This window comes from Toxoplasma gondii, chromosome III, assembly GCF_000006565.2.
Source record: "Toxoplasma gondii ME49 chromosome III, whole genome shotgun sequence".
In the NCBI taxonomy this organism is placed as follows: Eukaryota; Apicomplexa; class Conoidasida; order Eucoccidiorida; family Sarcocystidae; genus Toxoplasma; species Toxoplasma gondii.
In genome coordinates this window covers 2,156,418-2,178,999 of record NC_031470.1, presented here as the reverse complement: position 1 = coordinate 2,178,999, position 22,582 = coordinate 2,156,418, and the positions used below count along the sequence as shown (strand labels likewise).

Genomic DNA, 22,582 nt, shown 5'->3' with positions numbered 1-22,582 from the left:
CTTTTTCAGACGAGATGCCAATCACAGAGACTGCAGGCAGCCGCCTCGGAGAAGAGAAAGACGTTCCCCAGTGTACACTGGAGACCTCCGTTTTCAAAGAGTGAGAAGGAGCGTCAACATCTGAGGAACGGCTTTCTCCTCGCCACAGTTCTTTCGTCTGTCTTCGCGAGGCGAGACCTCGCTCTCCGAGACAGGAGGCCTCGCGCGCCTCTTTCGTCGAGCTCCGAAAAAGCGAGAAGTCCAGGCAAAAACAGAAAGCAAGGAAACGCGAGAACGCGCCTTCAGGGGCGACAGCGAACTCCCGCGACGCCGCGTTTTCGGCGCTGTCGAGGAGGCTGCGAAACTCTCCAGACGTCGCGCAGTGACGTCTATGAACGCCGAGTCTGGTCGGGGAAAACGAACGCGAGAGGATCTGTGCTCGCCGCTTTCGCAGCGCTTTCGGTTCACTTCGTCTTTTTGACTTCCAGTTCTTCCTGACATGAAGCCTCCGCGTCCTCGCGCTGCTTGTTGTGTCGATACAGCCACCGCTGGATGAGGAAGACGACGAAGACGACGTCATCCCGGAAGACGCTCATCCTGCAGCGAGAAGAGAGAGCAACGACGCGAATGGAGCAGACACGAGCTGGGCGATCGAAGTCCTTCGCGGGGAGACCTTTTAGCGGACTCGACAACAAGGTGGAGCTAGGAAGCAACGTCTAAGGAATCACGAGTCAGACCACTGTAGACAACTGGACAAAAACGCCCGCGGTCGAAGTCGATCACTCCTCCAAGCAGTGACACAGATGGGCTGGCTGGAGCTGCGGAACGCGGGGAGGGAGAGACGACATCTATCTGTGAAGGAGAAGAATGTCTTGAGAAGCAGAAGAAGAAAACAGGGAACGCCACCCTCGACAAAGACAGCAGACGCACGGTGGCCGTAAGCGAAACGAGGCGATTCGGAAACAGAGAAAACGTTTGAAAGGAAAGGGCAAACACTCAGCGGACTGAACGCGTAGAAGAGACGACCAAGGCGCTTCTCAGCTTGGAAAAAGTGACATTTCAGTCCAAGTTAAAAATCGAAAGCTGCATCTTGCGTTTTTCACTTGAAAGGCGCTGACGCCACTCTTAGCAAAGAGATACAGACGGAGACTTGAATATGCACCAACATCTACATACATGCAGAGCTACAGACCAATGCATGCATGCAGACACATATATATATATATATATATATGTATATGTATATATATGTATATATGTATATATATGTATATATGTATATATATGTATATATATATGTATATATATGCATGTCTTTTGTGTGTATGGTGGCATGTGTGTTTGGTATTTTCACAGGGAGAGAGGCAGCGCCACAGGTTGTCTGTTCTTCCGAGTGTGTGCCGAAAGTTGGGGGTCGTTTTTTCGCATGTGCGTGCGCGCGTCGCGTTGGCTGAGGGGAGCGTGAGTCGCTGCGCGCGCAGATTCGCGGCTACCTGTGCATTTTGGGCATCCGAATGAAGCAGGAGAAGAGGTCGTCGATGAACGTATTTGTGAACTGGTAGCCGAGGACGGTCCAAGGCAGATGTGTGACGGACTGCAGCTTGTAGTTTCGAAAGAGCTGCGGCGTCATGGAGACGAAACCGAAGGTGTATCCGCAAGTCGCGAGGGAAGTGACAACCCACGACCACCTGCAGAGAGAGGAGAAAACACAAAAAACCATGTAAAAACGGCCTGAACTCCCGCGGACAAAGATACACATACTCCCCCATATATTTATATACATATATAGATAGATAGGTATGTACACCTTTATACACACACGCATGTAGACGCACACAGATAGACATATATATATATATATGTATATATATATGTATATATATATAGATGTATATATATATATATGTGTATGTATGTGTATATGTATCTGTTACATCTGCGTAGATCTATATATTTTGTTTGCATCCTCGCTATGGCCACAGCCGACGGCGAAAGGAAAGAACCTGCGAAGAGCCGAAGACTCACCAGCCTTTCTGAGGAACGTAGACAAGTTGGTGCAGGGAGACGCCGATCACGACGGGGAGGAAAAGGAGGAAGAGGTACCTGAGCATGAGAGGAAGAGCAGCGCCGACGCAACGCAGACAGCGAAAGTCATAAGAGTCGAAGAATGCGTCTCCAGAAGCGGCGGAGAGCAAGAGAAGCAACGAGTCACCTGGAACTGAGAGGCAAGCATCACAACTGGAATAAAACGCTGAAACCGGGAAGGGGCAAGACGAAGAACGTCAGCGACGAGAACGGAGAGACACGGCTCCCAGATGAGAAGCAAAGAGAGCTAAGGGGAAAGCATTTGAATTTTCGTTTAACAAGGCAGAGGGTCTCTGCACACACAAGGCGACCTGGAAGCCAACAACTAGAGCTTTACTTTTAAAGAAAATCAGAACTGTAAAAGGGCATGGAGACAAATGGCTCACCACATGCATGAATTCTCGAAGCGCTGCAGTTCCTCGAAGTCCACAGCGACAGGCTTAGGCGTTTCTTTCTTGTTCGTCTCTCTCGAGTTCCCCGTTTCCGAGACAGACGCCTCGGAGGCACTCGGAGAAGAGACACTCCGCATCTTGAAGAAGTAGGGAGGCGAAGAACTGAGGGTGAAGGTGACCTGGCGCACCGAAGAACCAGCGAAAAAAGAGGTCAGAGGGAGTGACGCAAGCAGACAAAGAGAAGGACTCGGGAGCGAGGACGAGAAGCGCGCATGCGGACCAGTCAAACCGAGAGAACCGCCCACAGAAGACGCGTTTGAGGCGCAGTAACGAGACCGGTTTTGGACCGGGGAGACTCCCCGATGCCCTGAGAGCGAGATCTGGAGTTGTCTCACCAGTTTCCTCAGCTTCCACGCGTTAAGAAGCAGACGAAGGAAGATGAAGATTTGGACGAGGAATGAGTCGCCGTTGTCGCGTACGTACAGAATCGTCACGATTTCGAGCGCCATCTCAATCAGCAAGCCGCTCGCCTGGAAAACAAACAACGCGCGAAGAGACTCGCTGGAAACGTCAGGGAACACTGCAGCGACAGACGGCAAGAAGAGAGAACAGGGAAACGGCTTCCGAGTCTCTGAGAGATATCCAGAAAAACGACAGAGAGACACCGCATGCGTAGCATCGCGCGTTCATTCAGAGGAGACAGAGAACAGCGACTGGCGGGAGGGGGGAGCCAGCGACGAGTGGAGGGAGCGGAAGCACCGAACAGACGCGAGGACGAGGAAACAGGCAGGATATTACACTCCATGACACTGCACGGACAACAACTGGAACCGATTTCAAGCGCAGATGCCACTGAAACCTCAAGAAGAAATCCAAATTCTGAATACATCGAGAACGCACACAGGGCGACCGACGGACCCCTGTGCATCCGTTGCTAGTAATACAGGTATACACAAAAATATATACATATGCAGTATATTTTTACGCTAAATATGCAGATAAATATATACATATATATCGTGTATGTATAAACGCGTATGAATGCATACATACACACATATATTCATTTAGAATAGCGTTCGAGTTGGGGGTTCTAGAGCTCTGTTCTGCCTACAGAGAAATTCTGCGCGAGGTTTTCTTGGCCGCGCCAAAACGTCACGTCCGAGTAGAGTGCGAGGACCTGCAGAAACAGAGAAAGTCCAGACGAGTTAACCGCGCACAGGCTCAAGTGCAGGCACGCATATGCACATAAATCTAGCACTATACCACATACATTGCCCTTTATTTAAATGCATAAATATATATATTTGTATATATATATATATATTTGTATATGCACACATGTGGAGTTGTCTGTGCACAGATGTTGGAGTTTGTAGGAACTGTCTCGAACAGGGGAGGCGTACGAAATTTCCGCTCAAGTGCGTATCTCAGGCACAACGTGTGGGGAAGGAAGACGTCAAGAAAAGCGCAGATGCAATCGCTGTAAAATATGACTCATATATATATCGTGTATGTATAAACGCGTATAAATTCATATATACACAAATATATTTAAACAGACACAGAAGGAAACGCCCACATACGAAACAAAGGACAAAGTCCCTATTCAGACCTATGTATATATATATATATATGTATATATATATATATATATAAATGTGTATATGTATATATATATATATATGTATATATATATGTATATATATATGTATATATGTATATATATATATATGTATATACGCTTAGTCTCGGAAGAGCGTTTGCTGTGCGCACCTCGAAAACGAGGTGGAGAAGGGAAATGAGGTAGACGAGGAGGAGCACCCACGGCGAGGAGCTCCCCATCATCATCTTGACTGAATTGACGTCGTACGAAGAAAACTGCATGCGCTGCAGACTTCCGACGGCTTGCCCCATAATCAGGAGGAAGAGCCAAGAAGCGTAACCTAGAAGGAAGGCGAAAGCGATCACACGAAGTGTCGAGAACCTCATCTCCTTCGGCCCTCAGCCTCCTCCACATCCACGCGCTTGCATGTCGACGTCTCAAAAAAGAGGAGCTGTCGACCAAGAAAACCTCAAATCAAATAGGCAAGAGTGCTCCCGCGCCGGAACTCTGTAGCCATACAGATATATATATATATATATATATATATATCTGTATATATATATATATATATATATGGATAGACAGATAGATAGATACATGTGCAGGGACCTTTGCGAATGTGTGATCGTTCCTTTTGTGTCTAGGTACACAGATCTGTGGGTTTGCATGGCCCTTTTTGAATTCCTTGTCAGTGTCTGTGTGCCTGCAGATCGGCGAGTCGGCCCTCTCGCGGGAACGGATGACTTCTTGACTGCGTGCGTTTTCGCAGACGAACCTGTGGGTTTGTATTTGATTTTCAGAGGCGTCGCCGCTGCCGAGCGACGCCGTTCCTCTGGAAGAAGGACGAAACTTTCGTGTGGAAGCGTCACGAGAGGCAGATGTTCATCCTCCGGCGAGATCATCGCGTTGACATGAATGGGGAGCGCGTAAGTCTGGACACCGAGAGAGAGAGACAGAGGAGAGTCATGAGCAGGCGGAAACAAAAAGAGCGAGCGAGAGAAAAGCGTCCTGATGGCGGCGCAGGCGGCGAGACAACGGAGACTTTCCGGAGGTAACCCACGACTCCAAAGCAGTTGAAAAGAGCGACAAAGCACCGAAAACGCTTCAAAGTGTAAAACCGGGGACTGGGAGAAAGGCGTCAACAGCGTTCGCGGATAAATGAATCATCACCGAATCTCGTTGGCGGAAAACAGCTCGTCCGCAACGCGACGCAGAAGCGAGCAGATGGAGAAAGGATGGATTTCTGGTCAGGTCAGAAAGAAGCCAAGACAGCCGGAGAAGCTGAGGTAGAGAGTGGACTGAAGAAAGGGGAGAGAGAAGGAGCAAACGAAGGAAATCCGCGAGAGGTCTGTACCTTCTTCTCGATGTCAACAATCGGCGAGTTCGGACCGAACGTGCGAAGAAGGGATGCCGTCAGCAGCGGCCGATGCTCGAGCACAGGGCCGATCTGAACAGCGGCAATTGAGATTAAAAAAGGAAAATGAGGAACTCGAAGACGACGCAGGAAACGCGGGGGAACCACAAAGCAAGCGGGCGCGCGCTGAGCGCTAAAAAGAGTGGAAAAAGTCAACAAGCAGCTCTGGAAACAACATATTACGTGCGTCGAGGTTCAAACAATAACTGCACACTGAGATGCTGCGCAGGGCAGAGGCGCCCAGGCATCTGGGTGAGCGCTTCGGAAGAAGAGACGAAACAGTTTCTGCAGACTAAAAACGATTGAGACGCAAAGACGCTTTCTGAGTACTCGTGAGGCGAGGCGGCGAGGGATCAAGAGAAAAAGAAATGCTCGGAGAGACCTCAGCGAGAGAGAGGCGCGGAGAGGAAGAAGGCTACACGGACGAGGAAGAGCGAAAGAGGTGAAGCGAGCAGGAGGGAGCGAATCAGAGAAGGAGGAAAAGGAGCAGGGATCAACGCGAACTGAGTCGAGTCGAGAAGGCAAGAGAGACAGAGACAGTGGCGTCGGCATTCTGTGGTCCTAGCGTGGAACCGAGTAGAAAGTGAAACTCGAACCTGAATGTACTCGGGGACAGACTCGACCGGTGGAGGAGGAACTTGCAGGTGCGTCGTCGCCTCTGCCAATCTCGTACCCCAGGGATCCTCTAGAAGATAGCGCTTGAGCACTTTGAGGTGATCTGAGGAAAGAGGAAAACGCGATTGAGAGTGAGCAAGAACTCGCGAAATCCATGCACATCTACGAGCTCTACGTTCCGACCGCAGAGCTGGAAACCTTTGCCCTGCGCATAGGTCGAAGCCGACCACAGGTGACGCGCAGAAACGCCTGTTCGAGCCTTCAGAAAAGGCGGCAGACGCATGGCGACGCCGCGAAAGAAGCAAGGGTACGCGTCTGGAGCGCGGCGGACAGAACGTCGCAGAGGAGAAAAGAGAAAGGCAGTTCGAACAAGTACGCAAGACGCAGACGAACTGGAACGCATGGAAGCTGAGAGAGCAGCGAGCGAGAAGAAAGCGACAGAAAACAGCGAGCGAAGGAAGAGATGCTCGAGCGAAGAACAGGGACACAGAGGGTGAACGGAGCGAGAGACGAAAGGAACAAAGCGGAACAAAGAAGAGAGAAGGAACGAAACGAGAGAAGAAGAGGAGACAGAGGCCATCAAAGAACGACATCGACTCGGGACCAGACGACCTGCTACAAGAGAGAGAACGGAAACCACGAGACGATCAAGGATGCGCCGAATCCGGAGAGAACATCGAAAGTAAAAAATGTCTGTCCTCACCCGGCACCACGGGAGAAGAGAGCCTTTGAACAGCTTGGAGCGGAAGCTCCTCGCCACTCCGAGCATCGCGGGTCCTCACGTGTACGTACAGCGTCGTATTATTTCTGAAAAAAACAAGAAACTGTTCATCGCCGCTTGAGGCGCCAGATCTTTCTCCTCTCGTCTCTCTGCACACAGTCTGCGAGCGAAATCCCCCATATCAAAAGCTCCGCTCTACCGCTGAACTTGTGCGCCCGGTCCACCGGGAGTTGAAACGTTTCCTCGAGACGTGTCGCTCGACAGCGCAACAAGACGAGTCAGAGTGGAGAAACGAAGCAGCAGTTCTTACGCCGTTCCTGCAGGCGGCGCCTCGAACGAAATGACACAACGCCGAGGACTCAGAAAAAAAAGTCCATTCGTTCAGTGCATGCAGGCTGCTTCTCACCGAAGATGCTCCGGAACAATCACCTCCAAATCCGACTTTTCTTTCCCCGAAAAATTCAGAGCCTCGCGCATTCTCTCGAAGAAACTCCAGTTTCGCTGCTCTTCCTCGCGCAGCTGCGCCTCTCGTTCCCAGTCATACGGCCGACTGTTCACCGAGCCCAAGTGGAAGAAACGCTGGAGAAGCGACAAGGAAAGAAACAGGTTCAGACAGCGAAAAAATAAAAAAGAACGGGCAAGACACACCCTTCACGGAAGAAGTCGTCCCCCTGACCATCTCGCGAAAGTACCTTTTCTATAAATATTATGTATATATATATATATATATATTTGTGCATATATTTATACATACATGTATCTATATCTATCTATATCTATCTATATCTATCTATATCTATATCTATCTATATATATATATATATATGAATATGTAGCTTTGTCTCTCGTGTCTCTCTCATTGACACAGTTTCGATCCCTGCACAGCTCCTTCAACGAATAGATGTCTGTTTGTAGGTGGGCGCACAAGAAGGTCCCTCTGTTTTGCTTTTCGAGTGTTTCCGGGGGAGAAAAGGCCATTTTTTCGCGGACTTTGTCACTCTTTGCCTCGAGGAGGTTCCGCAGCGGCGGCAGGCCTTGGTAAGGCGAGAGGAAGAACTCGTAGGAGAGGAGGACGTCGGGAGAAAACCGATTGCGGCTGATCGACGGCTCCGTCTTTCCACTTTCGCTGTCCCCTTCAGGACGGTACACGGGCGGCTGCGTCTCGTTGTACATGATGAAAATCGAGTAAGAGAGGTACGCCGCTACGGCGACCAGCAAAGCGCCGCCTAACTTCCCCATCTCGAAGATCGGAAGAGCAGAGGGAGAGAGAGAAGAAGGAAGAAGCAAGGAAACAGGAGACACACTCGGGTGCGTTCTAGGTGTAATTCATGGATTCCTGTTATCACCTGTGTTAACAGCGCGAGGAAACTACGCAGATGCGAGTCTGGTCAGTACCATCGCACTGGAAGAAGAGGAGACAGGAAGGAGAGAGAAGATAGAGAGAAACGAATCAAAGAAACGAACCAAAGAAACGAAGCAGAAAAACGAATCAGAGAAACGAATCAGAGAAGCGAATCAGAGAGGAGAAGAAGGGAGAATAAGAATATGCGAGGAAAGACACGGAGCAGCTTGGAGGTTGGGGAGAGCGAGGCGAACCGCAGAGAAAGAGACGGCTGCGGTGTCTCTCTAACCAGTGAAGCAAGAACGTTTTGGCATTTATGCAGAGACTTCCTTCGAAAATTGTTTTCTCGAAGACTCGGAGAGTCCTCTTCCGGTCAGTGTGAGAGCGGCTGCACACTCTACTCTTCTCGAAGGACGGGAGGTCTGTGTCGCACAAGCCGAGAGGTCCCCAAAGTTGTGCGAAACAGGCGAAATAAACTTTGGCATTTGCCCAAAACAAGAAAAGGAAGAAACGAATTTGTGCCTGTCGTCTGCGCTCGGCGAGGCGCTCTTCTCCGTGCCGCCGCTTAGATGCAGATGTCGAGCTGTTCCACCGCTTGTCTTCTTCTCCCTGGGGCGCATGCAGTCGAAAAAAAGCGCCATTTCTCTCAAAACCGCGCGCCTCCTCGTTGTCCGGATGCCCGCGCAGACGTCGGGCAAAGGAAGTCTCTTTTATTTCCCCCTGATGTTTCCATTTTTCACCTGCTCGTCCTCTGTGACTCACCGGAATCGCGCCTCCTACTCCTCCTCCTTTGCGGCGGCGAATCTCCCTCGACCGCATCTGGCGCCTGAGTGGCGCGCGAGCGATTCGCAGTGAGGCGGGGAGCTTGAGGCAGTCGCGTCTCTCCTCTCGCCTTCTGCTTCCTCCTTTGTTTCCTTCCGTGAGACGGACGGTCTGCGTCGAGGCTGGCGACGTAGCGAGTGAGGAGAAACGACGGCGATCTTCTCCAGTTTCCTGCGGCTCCGCTCTACGCGAAAATGCGATCTGTGGGGTCCTGCGGCAACGAAGAGAAGGAAGTCAGCGGGTAGAAGGAAGAAAGAACTAAAGAGAGAAGAAGAGAGAAAGAGAGAAGAAGAGAGAAGGAGAGAAGAAGAGAGAAAGAGAGAAGAAGAGAGAAAGAGAGAAGAAGAGAGAAAGAGAGAAGAAGAGAGAAAGGGAGAAGAAGAGAGAAGGAGAGAAGAAGAGAGAAAGAGAGAAGAAGAGAGAAAGAGAGAAGAAGAGAGACCAGCTATGGGCTCGCTCGCCCGCTCTCGAGGCGAAAAAAAAGGCTCCGGGAAGCCGGAAGAGCCTTTCTTCCGCAGCGGCGGCGGAACTTCGATTTTTGAGTGACCTGTGAAAGAAGGAGCCAAGATGCTTCTCGCGAAGTCTTTCCATCCATTCAATTCAACCTCTTGCTGCGTTTCTCCATGCCTGAACGAAGAGAGCGAAGCCACAATGACGAGACACAGGGAGGCGCCGAGAGAAACTTCTTGTTCTTCTTCTTCCTCTCCCCCTTCTTCGTCTCTGCCCTGGACACCGGCAGAGCTGTGGTGGATCCTGGAAGAGACACTGCACCGTCTCAGGAAGCTCCACAGGTCTGCTTCGTCTGCGGCCGCTGCCTCGCCTACTCTTTTGCTTGCGCCTCGCGAGGCTCTCCATCTCTCTCTTCTTCTGCGTCTCGCTCTTTCGACTTCTTCTGCTCTCCTCTCCTCCTCTACGCGGGGGAAGTCTGCCTGTCTCTGCCCTCAACACCCGACCGACGCATCGGGTTTCTTGCGCCCTCTCGACGCGCTTCCTTTTTTACGAAACCACATAACCTTCCTTTTGACTGTCGGCGAGCGTGAGATTCGCACAGCCATCAGGCTTGTGCTAGCGAGGCGAGCGCTTCAGTTTCGTCCGACAACTTCCTCCCTGGACGACTCTCTCTTTCCGGAGTCTTGGCTCGGGGCCTTCACCTCTTCTCCTCTTTCTCGAGAAAGAAAACCTCCTCTTGCCGCCTTCGCGCGAGACTTGAAAAGTCTCCTCGCGGCCGTTGACGCTCTCCACTGCTCTTCGCTCGCGCTCTGCAGGCCAGCTGCCACTGAGCGCGTTTCTCTCTTGCCTGCCTCCGCTGAAGCTCCTCCGAGTGTCTCGCTGGCTGCTGCCAGCAGCCTCGTCGCGTCTGCGGCCGCTCTCCTTCGGGCGTTTTCTCTCTCTGCATGTCGTCGGAGGTCGGCAGGAAGAGGACAGCAGGCTCTCAGTTCCTGGTCCAGACACGACGCCTCCCGACGGACGGCGGTGGGACTCGACGAAGCTCCGAGTTGCTTCGACGCAGGCGAGAACGACGGAGTCGGCTTTGAGGCAGAACATCTGCAGGCGCTGTTTGGTCTCTGCTCCCAGTGTCTGGAGCTTTTCCTCTCCACTGCTTCTCGGCTACGCGCGCGCCCTCATGGTTCCTCCCAGCTCTTCTTGCTGCTCTGTCAAGTACCGCCGACCGCCGCTGCTTCTTCCTCAGCTTCTTCCTCAGCTTCTTCCTCAGTGTCTGCCTCCGCTTCTGTCTGTTCGAGCGACGCTTCTGTTGCTCCCGGAGCTGGCGGAGGCGAGAAGACAGAGGCGCCTCTCCTCTGGCTGCTGCTATTTGTGCATGGACTGGCGCATGCAGTCCAGTTGGAGGTGGACACTGTCCTCGATCTCGCGTCTCAGGGGAAAGACAGCGCAGCGGTTGCCGACGGTCCGCGAGCAGCGAAGGCGAAGAGGACCGAAGAAGACGCATGCGCTAGTTGGGGAGAGAAGAAGAAAAAGCGCAAGACGTATCGCGACGCCTCGGCCGAAGAGGAGGGGAGCGCGACAGCAGGAGACGTGGAGAGGAAACACAGGTTGACGAAGGCGGACGCTTCGCGCTGGGAGCCGCAGAACGCTTGGTCGCTCTCGTCTTTGAACACCGCGGCAAAGAACCTCCAGTCTCGCATCGCCTCCGTCGTCTCTCTCCTCGTGACTCCGGAACATATTCAAGCGTATCTGTCTCTTCTGCAGCTCTCCTCCTTTTCAGGGTTTGTGCAAGCGGAGCTGAGCAGCCAGGAGGCTGCCCTCGAGAGAGCTTCTGCGCAGCTGCTGCGAGCCGCGAGCGACAGAGAGAGGAGCAACAAAGAGAAGGAAAGACAGCGAGCGCCGGCGCAACAAGCCGCGGAGAGAGGTCAGAAGAACGGACGGAAGGAGAAGGGCAACGCTCGCGCAAGGCCTCAGGACAAGCCTCCGTTCGTGAAGCCCCTTCTGGACTGTCTTGCGTGGACTGCAGATCTGCAAGCCGCGCTCGAGAGAGAAACGGACGGTGGACATGAAGACGCGGGAGAGACCCTCACCTGCGAGCAAGAAGACTCGTGTGTCTCCGCAGCTTCTCTCCTCTCGCCGAACTCGATGGCTGCTCTCCTCGGAGATCAACTGGCGGCCGTTGGGCTGTTCCTTCTCCTCCCTTCCCTGGCTTCGCAGTTGATGACGCAGGTCGCTCATGCACTGGAGCAGAGCGATGTGAGTGCCTCTTCGGCTTCGAGCACAGACCGCGGCGATGAGAAGGCGCCTTCTTCGGGGGACGCGGAGTCGCCGCGGGGGTGTCGGCCTCCCGTCAAAGCCTTCAGCGTTTTTCTCCTGTTTGCACAAGTTCTCTCGCCTGTGCAGATCCTCCCTGCGTCTCGCGATCCCATATGCACTGCGCTCGTCGGAGGGAGACGCCAGACGCACGCGTTGAAGGCAAACGGAGACACCCTGCAGGGAAAAGAGACACAGAGACAGGCCAGACGAAGCCGCGCAGACGCACTTCTGCAGGACATCAAAATCAACTCCCTTGTCCTCCTGTGGCGGTTGTAAGTCCAGAAAACAGATCCGTTGGCCGACTCGCATTCAGACCGCATCCACACGAGCGGCGGGGCAGACATCAAATCCGACACCGGACACACACGTGCATCTCTCCACGTACCTGTACATATATATACATATTAAAATATATATATAGATATATAGATATAGATAAATATATATACATATATACATATATGTACATATATACATGTATTTACATATAAATACATATATATACATATAAATACATATATATACATATAATTATATATATATATATATATATATATATACATATTTATATAGATAGATATATAGATATAGATAAATATATATACATATGTACACATATATACATATATGTGCATATATGTGCATATATACATATAAATACATATATATACATATATATATATGTATATGTGTCTATCGATGTCGCTTTCGATTGGCAGAAAGACGTGCCTCGCATCATCCTCACCCTGGGGTTCTCTTCAACCTACTCGCTTTGCATGATTGACACCGATCCCGAGTTCGCACCTGTGTCTGTACATTTGTTTGTCTAAAGGTGATGCGTTGATGTCTGTTCAGGAGTAGAGGTGCATGTCTTCGAGACTGCGCATCTCTCTCTCCCCAGTGACATGACGCATGCGTCTCTGTGTGTTTGATGTCTGCTTCCACGCTTTGAATCTGTGACCATGTTTCATCTCTCTGGGAACCTCCGGCGAGGACTGAGGTAACTGCATGCGCTTGTGGACCTGTGTTTCCTTCCACGCTGTGCCCTTGGCGTTCCCCTTTTCTTTTCAGCATCGCGACAGCCTCCTCGCCGCCGCTGTTGTCTCTGCGCGACGACCCTCTGCGCCTTCAACATGACAGCCTGACGAGCTTTGCATGCTCTGTGGTTTCCGCGATTCATTCTCTTCTCTCGCGACTTGAGCAAGCGAGACCATTTGAGGTCTGTGGGTCTTCGCCTTCTTCTGTTCTGAAAGTCGAGAGAGCGAGCGAAGCGCGTCAGCTGCAGCGTCTCTGGGAGGGTCTCTCTCTCGTGGTCCAGTTCATTCCTTCGTTCACAGAAGATCGCCTTCTCCTCCCCCTTTTCTCGCTCATGGAGCGCGAAGGAGATCTTTTCCTCCCGCGCATCTGGCAGGGAAACGTCTGGGCAACACTCTGCTCTCCTGTCTCCTCTTCTTGCTCTCCTTCCTCGTCTTGTGCCTCTCTTCAGGGTCTCTCTTTGCCCTGCGAGTCTTTCCTCTCTGCGTTGTTCCACCTGTTCGCGTCTCTGCACGATCTCCCGAGTCTGCTTTCTCGTCTGCGCGCCTGGCTCTCTGTCTCGGAGTCGTCTGCGACCGTCAGTGAGGAGGCTGGTTTCTTGGCGATGAAAAGGAACGTACGGACCGAGAAGGAAGCTGCGGGTGTGGCGGGCAACGCATGTGCTCAGCAGCTTCTCCGGAGCCTTGCTGAGCTGCAGCGAGAAGGCGGCGAACGACTGGAGCAGAAGCAGAACGAGGAAAAGGACAACTGCAGAAGCGTCAGACGCCCCGGCGCCCATACCGCTTCGAAGCGGCTCTTTTCTGGCGCGTTTCTGCTCTCTTCCGCCGTGCTAAATCAAGTTCAAAGTCTCGCGAAAAACGTCTTGCCTGCCCAGCTTGCTCTCACAGCGTCTCACTTCCTCGCCCTCGTGACGGCGACGGAGGAGGCGTTTCTCGCCGACGCTGCCGCTGCATGCGACAAGGCGAGTGACGCGGGCAAAGCGCTGGTCCGACACAGAGCGAAAGACTCCCCAGGCGAGAAAGCAAAGAGAAAGAGAGAAAGGACCGGCGCCGCCTCAGAAGTCGAGACGGCGCTGGCGGCGGGGCAGGAGGATTCGCTTGTGGCGAGCCGCGACGAAGGCGGTGCAGCGAGTGGGCGAGACAAGGACCGAGTCTCCGTCTGCGTTGCTCGGCTCCTTCTCGCTGCGTTTCTCCGAGGCCTGCAGGACTTGCGCCTAGCGGGAGCTCACCGACACCAGCTGGCACTGAGGAACCTGGAGGCCGTTCATCCGGCTCTTCTTGCCTTTTGGAGGAAGGCGGCGGCGGCGGCTTTCTCCTCCGAACTTGCGGGGGCCTGTACACAATTGCGCGGACTCGACGTCGAGTCTTCTGCTTCTCGCGGGAGCGAGAAACTCCCTCATCTACGGCCCAGCGGAGGCGTCGAGCAACTGTGGGTCACAGCTGAAAACGCGCTGCTGCTCGCGCTGGGGGGCGTCGCGCTTCTTTTGAAGGCCTACGAGGTGCAGGGGCAGTCGCTGGAGGAAGGCGGCGAAGCGGGTGGAGAGAGAAGAGCGTCCAACGGCGAGCTTCCAGAAGACGCGAGAGACAAGCGAACAGACGGAGATGAGGACGAACGAGACGCCGGCGAGGCGAGTCTCGTGCTGCCTGCGCCGCCGTCCGGTGCCGACAGGGCAAAGGAGACTCTTCGCGCCCAGCGCAGCCTGGAGGTGGAGCTTGAGCGGCGACTTCTTCGTCTAGCTGGAGAGCTTGGGAGAAACACTGGTGCAGATGCTTCAGAGAGAACGGTCGAGGCGCAACATGGAAAGAAAATAAAGGGTGTTGGAAAAAAGAGAATAACGAGAGAAGCTCTTCCACCTGCCTCCACCGTTGCCTTCGCCTTCTCGTCCAGCGATGTGACGTCTCCAACGCTGCATGCCGTCCAAGCAGGCCTCGTCTACCTTCTGCTGGCGGATAAGAGAGAAACGGCGTCCTCTTTCGCTTCGTTTTGTGGCGGCTTTTCCGAAGACGCTCTGAAAGGCCGTGGAGACGGGGATCGGCGACGCGTTGCCTTCTTGCTTCTCCGTTGTTTGGCCTCCCGAGAAAGACGCGTGCGGGCGAATGGAGGCGCTCTGCTGAGCTCCCCACGCTCAGGAGACACCGAGGGAGACTCCTTGTTGCTCAGTCACCTTCCCCTTCTTCTCAGAGCGCTGGGAAGCCGCTGCGACAGCTTCGGCGTCGTCCCCAGTATCTCTTGTGTCACCATTGTCTCCGGTGTCTCCTCGGCATCGCCCTGTCTCTTCGAGGCGACTGGCGGGAGGCGAGGCGACCTCACTGCAGCCGGCGAGTGGCTTGGCGCCGCGCAAGCAGTCCTCGCCTTGTGGTGTCAAGCGGAGAGACGAAAGGAGGCCGATGGCCATGGGGAGTTTCCGGCGGCTGCTCTCAAGGCCGTCCTGGACATCCAGGCCTTCCAGCCTTTTCTGTTGCTCGCGCTGGCGGAACAATTGAGGGAGACGCGGGAGCGTTTCGCTTCGTTGCATGCACGCAACTTGGCGGAGCTCTTGGAAGCCGCAGGCTCAGAGCGGGATGAGATGGAGGAGCGCAAAATCAAGAAGAAGAAAAAGAAGGAAGGAAGGACTGAAACACCTCGTGAGATCGAGGAGGAAGAAAACACAGAGGAACCAGGCGCGGGATGCACAGGGGATCTGTTGCCGGGGACAGAAGAGTCTGCCTCTGCAAATGCCAAGACGCCCGACGGAAGCATGTGTGGGGTCCTCAGAAACGCTGCAGCCGACCTTCTTCTCCGCGTTCGCTTCTTCCTCGACCTCCCGCCGCTCTACGTATCTCTCGCTCTGAAGCTCCCGCCTCGTCTGGCAGACAGTGAGGTTTCCTTTGAGTCCCAAGAAGGCAAGAAAGAAGCCGAAGAGGCCTTGCCCCTTCTCCGCGTTCAACGCGAACTGTGGCTCTCGCTCCTGGTCGTGCTGCAGATACGTCATGCCCATTTCGACTCCTGTGACCGCTGTTCTTTCTCTTCTCTGTCTGAGGCCACCGCCTTATGGCGGCATTCAAATTTTCGCTCTGCCTCCTCGCCCTCTTCCTTCTCTCCAGAGGCCCCTGAGGCGCCTGTCCCTCGCGGCGCTTTTCCATCATTGGAGCTTCTTCTCCTTCGGTCCCTAGCTCGAGCAGCGACATCAGGCTCTCAGGTGCATGCAGCCGATAGCTTGGCTGTGCTTCTGACAACGCCCTGCGATCCACGACGAATCGTGTCTCCTTCTCCTCCTTTTTCGTCTCCTTCGTCTTCTTGTCTCCGTCTGCCTCGCGGTGCGGACTGCTGCCTGGGAGCAGGCGCGCTCATCGATGGCTTTCTGCGGCTTCTCGAGACGGTCTATGAGCAGGACAGGACTTTCGCTGCATTCCTGGAGCAGGGTGAGGACGAAACGCATGCACAGCTGGGTGAAGCGCTGGGAGATCTCATCTGGGCTGTCAGCGGGACGACGGCCTCTCCTCGCGCGGCTGAAGACGAAGGCGACAGACGCGCCAGGAAGAAAGAGAAGAAACAGAGGCGCGAACGCGAGCAGAGTCGACGCTGCGAAGACCGCAGCGCTGCGGAAGTCTTGCTGCTGCATCTGTGCTCGTCCGTCCTCGACGTCGCAGCTCCTAGTGAGGGCGGGTCGCCGGCGCACAGTGCGAAGCGGGAGAAACGCGAGAAGAAAGCGAAGAAAACGTCAGAGCGTCTGTGGGGTGATCCGGGAGACACGGAGACAAGCGAAGGTCTAGAAGAGAGACTCCATCGTCGTCGTGGAACTGTTGAGGCAGCTGCCGCCTTTGTCGCCCAACACCTGACGTCTTCCTCCCCATTTGCAGTCAAAGGCAAGTTGCCCCATTTCTCGTCTTCCTCAAAGTCGGATTCTTTGTCTTCTTCCGCGTCGGCATTCTCGACTTCGTCCTCGTCTGGTGCATTGGTGTCGGTATCTCGGTCACTGGTCCTGATTGCATGCATCCGACAGCTCGCGTCTCAAGTAGCTGCGTGGGGAGAGGCGAAAGGAGAGAAGGCGCCAAGACGAAAAGCATCTCTTTCGAACAACTCTGTTCGACGCGAGCGGGAAGCTGCAGAGGCCGCTGGAGGCGCGAAACAGAGCTCGACAGGCGAGGAAGGAAGACAGCAGTGCTCGCATCTGGTTGCGCGGTTCCTAAATGTTGTCGCCAGGCGCCTGACGCCTCACGCGCTTCTTCGGTGCATGCTCCGGCACCACACCGCCCTCTGTGCTTCGCAGCCTCTCGCGGGTCCCAGAGACAAGCCAGCAGTTGAGGAGGAGGAAGTCTCCTCAAAACGCAAGAGAGAGAAGAAGCTCGACTGCGAGAGAAGCGAGGATAAGTTCGATCACGACAAACGAGAGGAACTCATGAAGATGCACAGTGGCCTGTCTCTCTGGACGCTTCGGCTTGCCTCGCGAATCCTGTCGCTCCTCACTTGGTTCCTCCATCCCTCTGCTCTTTCTTCCGTGGAGGTCGCACAGACAGAAGTACGTCGGCCCCCGGACGAAAAGGAGGAGGAGGAGAGACAACGCGCGGCTGCGGCGCTCGCGGCGTTCGCCTCTCTGAACGCACAGGAAGGAGAAGAAGAGGCTGCTGAAGAGCCAGAAGAAGACGAGTGTTCTCGAGCAGGAGCCGGTGCAGATCCGCGGCGCAGCGATGACTCGAAGGAGACGAACAGCGCGTGCGAACAGCGGCCTTCACCCTCAGATATCTCGAGTTTTCTCTCGTTTCTTGGCGACTGTTTCCGCCTCCTTCGAAGTCGCGAAAATCATGCGAGAGAAGACAAGGACGACGTTGTGCTGCGTTGGTCTTTTCTTCGCCTTTCGCCTGCCTCTCCGGCTATCTCGCTGCCCTTTCAAGGTTCCAGTTCGCTTCGGAGAATGTCCTTGCCTCCGTCTGGCTTCCCTCGCGCTTGCGCGTCTCAAACCGCGGAGGGAATGCAGAACGGCGAAGCATGCAAGCAGACGCTAGCTCAGCTCGCTGTCCGGGTGTCAGAAAACATCACGAGACATGCGCTGTCGCAGATGCTTCTCTTCTTCTCCTCGCTGTGGGGCTCCGCCGCCCGGCGTCCACGCGCCTGGCGGGACGCGAAAAAAAAAGTTGAAATGAAGGCTGAGTGCCGGGGAGAGGACCGAAACTTTGCTGCGGACGACGCGGAAGACGCAGAGGGCGAAGAAGAGAACTGCGTAGTGACGAAGGACGAAACATCTCAGCACGACGCCCAGTGGTTCCGACAAACGCACCAGTTAGTCGACTTGCTCCTGCAGGTGACAGCTCAAGAAACGACTGAGTTGACTGTTTCGTCTGCGTCATCGCCGAACGCGACATCGCTGCATGCACGCGACGGAACTCGGCGCGAAGAAGCGGGAGAGAGAGACGGTGGAGACGTCCGCAGACGTGGAGGCGACAACCACACCAAACGCATACAGCTCAGAGAACCTCCTGCTGTCAGGTAATCGAGGAGAACGAATCCGTTAAAAAGAAACAGGAACTCGACGTCACATATATATATCTATGTCTATATATATATATATATATATCTAGATCTATCTATCTATATATATCTATGTATATATATATATATATATATATCTGAATAACACACACAGATGTGTAGGTGCAGACAGACCTGTGTACGCCTGGATGCGGTTTCTGTCTCCATCTGAAAGTCACGGATATCTGCGGATGTTGGGTGCCGAGCGAAGAAATGAAGGCTTTTTTTTTGTGGAGAGGGGACGACAGGATTCAGTAATGAAATAGCTTTCTGCATGCACACACTGCAGCAGCTTGTTGAATTCGATGAGGCCGAATCCGAGTTCGCCTCTTGGTTAATATCTAAGGTCTGTGTTTTTCCTGGAACCAGCTGCGGGTGTGCCTTTTTCCTGAACGCCATGCTCAGTGCATCGAACAGAGTGGTATCCAGCGTCTATTGGGGACTCGCACATGTGAAGACAAGCGAATCAAGTTTTGTTCAGGTTTCTGCACTCTGCTCAAAACCACACAGTATCGGAGTGACGTTACTCGCTCCTCAACTCTTTGCGCGTCTCCACGTCGAGGCGTCTCTCTCCCCTGACAACGGCTCCCCCAGTTATGAGATGTCGCCAACCGAGAGGCGTTTGATTGGTCTACACCTCCACCCCGCTGGACTGCTTGAGCAAGAGTTCATGTCAATGAAATATCAATAACGATAAAACTTATTTGATTAACATAACAACATAGCATGTATTCTCTCTCGCTCGCATGTTCTTCTCAGATGTTGGCGAGCACTGATGCAAGATCTACCGGCGCCTCTTTTGCTCCAGATTCTCTGTCACCTCCAGCAGGTTGCTGCTTCTGCCGTCGCAAGTCTGTCGCCTGCCTCTTCTGCTGGCAACGGTCCTGTCTCTCGTCTCCTCGCTTCAACGCAAGCCGCAGCCGTGGCAGAGGCTCTCGTTTCTCTGCTCAGCGAAAGACAAGAGTTGATTCGCTGTCTCCGTCACACGTTTCTCCGGAGTCCGTCTGCCTCGTCTGTCTCTTCTCTTTCTTCTCGCCGCGCTCCGCCTCTTGTCGACCTTCTCTGCCTGACACTCCAGACGCTGCAGGCGGCGTTTGCATGTGTGCCTCGGGGCGACTTCCGGGCCTGCGTTCGCTGGGAAGGCCTTGGGGAGCCTGCTGAAAGAGAGGGAAATCAAAGCCGTGGGGACGCAGGAGACAGCGAGACAGCTGTCTCCTTCGGCTTCCAGAGAGACTCTTTTAACCGCTGCGGCGAACATCAACTCGCCATTCAACAGCGCTTCTGCCGACGACTCGGACAGGCTGCATGCGCTCTCGCGGGAGCGACGATCTTCCTTGCTGCAGAGGCCAAAAGTAAAAATCCAGAAAAGGCAGAGCTTTTGAGTCAAAGCGCGTCCTTTGAAACGAGCCACGAACTACGAGACACCACACGCAGAGACGTCATTTCATCTATGTCGTGTGTGAACGAAGCTGGTTGGCACAAACCTGAAACCATTTATATTCATTTATATAAAAATACAATATATGTATGTATATATATATATATATATATATACATGCAGATATATATATATATATATATATATATATATGCAGATATATATATATATATATATATATGTATATATGTATATATATATATATATATATACATGTATATATATATGTAAACCGATGCGTGTGGGTATTTTCACGTACTTTGGGAACGCCTGTGTTTGTTTGTGTTTTGACTGTTTCGGTTTTTTCTGGAGGCGTCGCCCTCGACATGTCTGCTGCAGGTGCGAGTCCATCCGCCTTCGTCCATGTATGCATCTTTCTGTTGGTGACAAACTGCGTTTCTTTAGACAGAGTGTCGCATGTTCTTACGCTCCTGTCTGAGTCTTGTGTTTTCGCTTGTTTGCAGAGCGCCTTCGACTTCCGGACAAGAAGGAAAACTTGGAGACAGGCGTGCATGCGTCTTCTGTCGGGGCGTTTGCGCCTCTCGAAGCTGTGACTTCTCAAGTCTCTCGCGGGGCGCGGCTCTTTGCGGATCTTCTTTCCGAGAGGTGAGCAGGGAAGCCAGTTCAGAACTCTCGGGGACGTTTGCGTTTTTGAGTGAGGGAGAGAGAAACGGCAGGAAGGCGCTATCAGCAAGACTCGCGAGGGAGAACCTGCGCAGACGAAAGACGGCAGAAACGAAGAATTCTCCAGGGGATCGCCCCATGTTTTTCATCCCATGTCTTTGCGGATCGGACCGACTTCCAGTGAACTCGCTTCGGTTCCGTACTTGACCTTCTTCCTTCTGCCGCTGTCTTGTTCTGTGTTTCGTCTGTTCTCCAGCGTTGCGACTCATGCGTCTCCCCACAAGTCTCCCTGTGTCCGCCGGCGCGCTTCGCGCCTCCACCGAGATCTTCTGGAGGCTTTGCTCTCTCAAGCGGGTCCTCAGCTCCACTCGCTGGTTCTTCTCCTTCTTCTTCATCCTCGGCTTCAGCATCAGTACTTGGAAGGCGTCGTGGGAAGTCTCTTTGGAGATCTGCTGCGACTGCTGCCTCTTGCGCCGGAACTCTTGTAAGTTCAATCATGAAAAGACAGCCGACGCAGAGCGTAAAACAAAGCAGACATGCGTTCCGCTTGGGGTGAACAAATCCAACACAAAAGCGGCAGAGGCACAGGAGAAAAACAAGCAGAGCAACGCCCCTTCGTTCACTGTCGTGCTTGTCCTCTGGGCGTAGGAAGGAGACGACGGAGTCAAGTGAAGAAGCTCACGCGTTCTTTACCTCTGTGTCCCTTTCGTTCACCGCAAGCCATGATAACTCGTATTGTGGCACACATAAACCTGCACAAATATGAATATATATATATATATATATATGCATATATGTACGTATATACATTCATAGATAAGTCCATACAGTACTTCTACGTACATATAATATATATATATATATCTATATATATATATATATATACGCATACGTTTATATATATGCACAAGCCGTGTCATGTTTTTGTTGATTTTCTGTTTTTTGTGTTGCAGCGTCTCGACGAGTTTGGTGGATTTCCTTGGGCGGTCGTTGGAGCGCCTCAACCACTCCATGGCTTCCGGAACGAGTTCCCAGTCTGTCAAGCACTCGATTCGGCGGCTGCTTCTGCTTCTCTCGTCGGAGATTGTCTCCGTTTCTCACTCTCTGAATCTGTTCGTTATGCAGCTTTCCTCCAACACACTTTCTCCTGTCTCTTTTCTTTTCGACGATCTCGAAGACGACGTCGAGGAGGAACGAATATCTCAGCAAGGCTCTGGTGGGGACAGGGCCGTTCGGTCTGTGTTGCCTTCGCCTGATGCAACTCCTGACGCGGTCGATCGAGGTGAAGAAAAGGGAGACTCTCATCTAGACGAGAGACATTTAGCGCGACCGGAAGGTGGCGCATCTGGGGCGGACCTGCGGCTGACGATGGAAGGCTATTTGCTTCGCATGCTTGAAGACGAAGGGCAGATGGCAGGAGCTACCAGCAGCTTCAGAGCCGCAGGAGCGACAGAATCAGACAAGGAAGAACGGCGATGGATCGCGAAGCAAATGCGCAGTGCTGCGAACTGTCGAAAAAAACACAGCGTTTTGAAACGCGTCCAAAATCTCCAAGAGGCTCTAGTGCCGGTCCTGCATGCAGCGCTAGAAGGTGTCACATCGGGGGGCGAGAGAGCCGAAGACGAACTCAACTTCGTTCTGGCTAGCATTGTAGACAGCCGCACGAGAAACCAAGTGTTGGACGCCATCAAACAGTTCCAGCAATTCCACAAATTCAAAGGAAAGACGTAAAGACTCTCCCACATGTCAGCAAACAAGGATGTCTGACGTGGACTTTTGAAAACATCCAAGGAAACTGTGGCTGCTACAGTGTGGCGGGTCCCCTCTACTTGCGCATGCAAGTAGGTATATATATATATATATATATATATATATATGAATTTACATCATATGTAAGTCTCTCTCTATATGTATACATATCATAAGGCGGTATCGTGTTGGCACTTGGAGCCGAGACACCTCGAGTCCCCTCTGTCAGCATCTTCGTTCGATGTCTTCTTTTTAGAATCACCTGCCTTTTCGGGTGTTTTGTCCGTCCATCTGTCATTCCGCTTGACTTCCTCATCAGTTTCGCTGTGGAGTGCATTGTTCAGTTTGTGAGGGAAGAAGGAACGAATGTGTCACTGTTTGTCGGTTTAGTGCATGCTGGAACAGCCGAGCGTCCCGAATGACAGTCTCCTGTCCGTTGGCACGTCACTGTTTCGTTTCGGCGGTTCCCTGCTGTGGGTTTCTCTTGCCTCGGTT

At 52.9% G+C, this 22,582-nt stretch overlaps 3 protein-coding genes across 3 annotated transcripts; 1 reads left to right on the top strand and 2 right to left on the bottom strand.

The window, feature by feature from the left end:
• Window positions 1-443: 443 nt before the first annotated feature.
• TGME49_299110 (cleft lip and palate transmembrane protein 1 (clptm1) protein) lies at window positions 444-8,051 on the bottom strand (the record flags this gene model as incomplete). Its single annotated transcript, XM_002371738.2, has 13 exons — window positions 444-576; window positions 1,473-1,667; window positions 2,005-2,082; window positions 2,451-2,635; window positions 2,852-2,986; window positions 3,571-3,636; window positions 4,233-4,402; window positions 4,838-4,994; window positions 5,417-5,509; window positions 6,073-6,194; window positions 6,795-6,898; window positions 7,219-7,391; window positions 7,803-8,051. 13 exons carry the CDS (start codon window positions 8,049-8,051, stop codon window positions 444-446), a joined length of 1,860 nt encoding a protein of 619 aa, XP_002371779.1.
• A 250-nt stretch (window positions 8,052-8,301) lies between these two features.
• Window positions 8,302-8,973, bottom strand: TGME49_299120 (hypothetical protein; the record flags this gene model as incomplete). Its single annotated transcript, XM_002371739.1, has 1 exon — window positions 8,302-8,973. The coding sequence occupies one exon, from the start codon at window positions 8,971-8,973 to the stop codon at window positions 8,302-8,304; it is 672 nt and encodes a 223-aa protein (XP_002371780.1).
• Window positions 8,974-8,985: 12 nt separating this feature from the next.
• Window positions 8,986-22,132, top strand: TGME49_299130 (hypothetical protein). Its single transcript, XM_018782362.1, has 6 exons — window positions 8,986-12,008; window positions 12,808-18,234; window positions 19,036-19,628; window positions 20,179-20,320; window positions 20,595-20,822; window positions 21,292-22,132. The coding sequence occupies exons 1-6, from the start codon at window positions 9,544-9,546 to the stop codon at window positions 22,067-22,069; spliced, it is 9,633 nt and encodes a 3,210-aa protein (XP_018638099.1). The 5' UTR covers window positions 8,986-9,543; the 3' UTR covers window positions 22,070-22,132.
• Window positions 22,133-22,582: the final 450 nt, after the last annotated feature.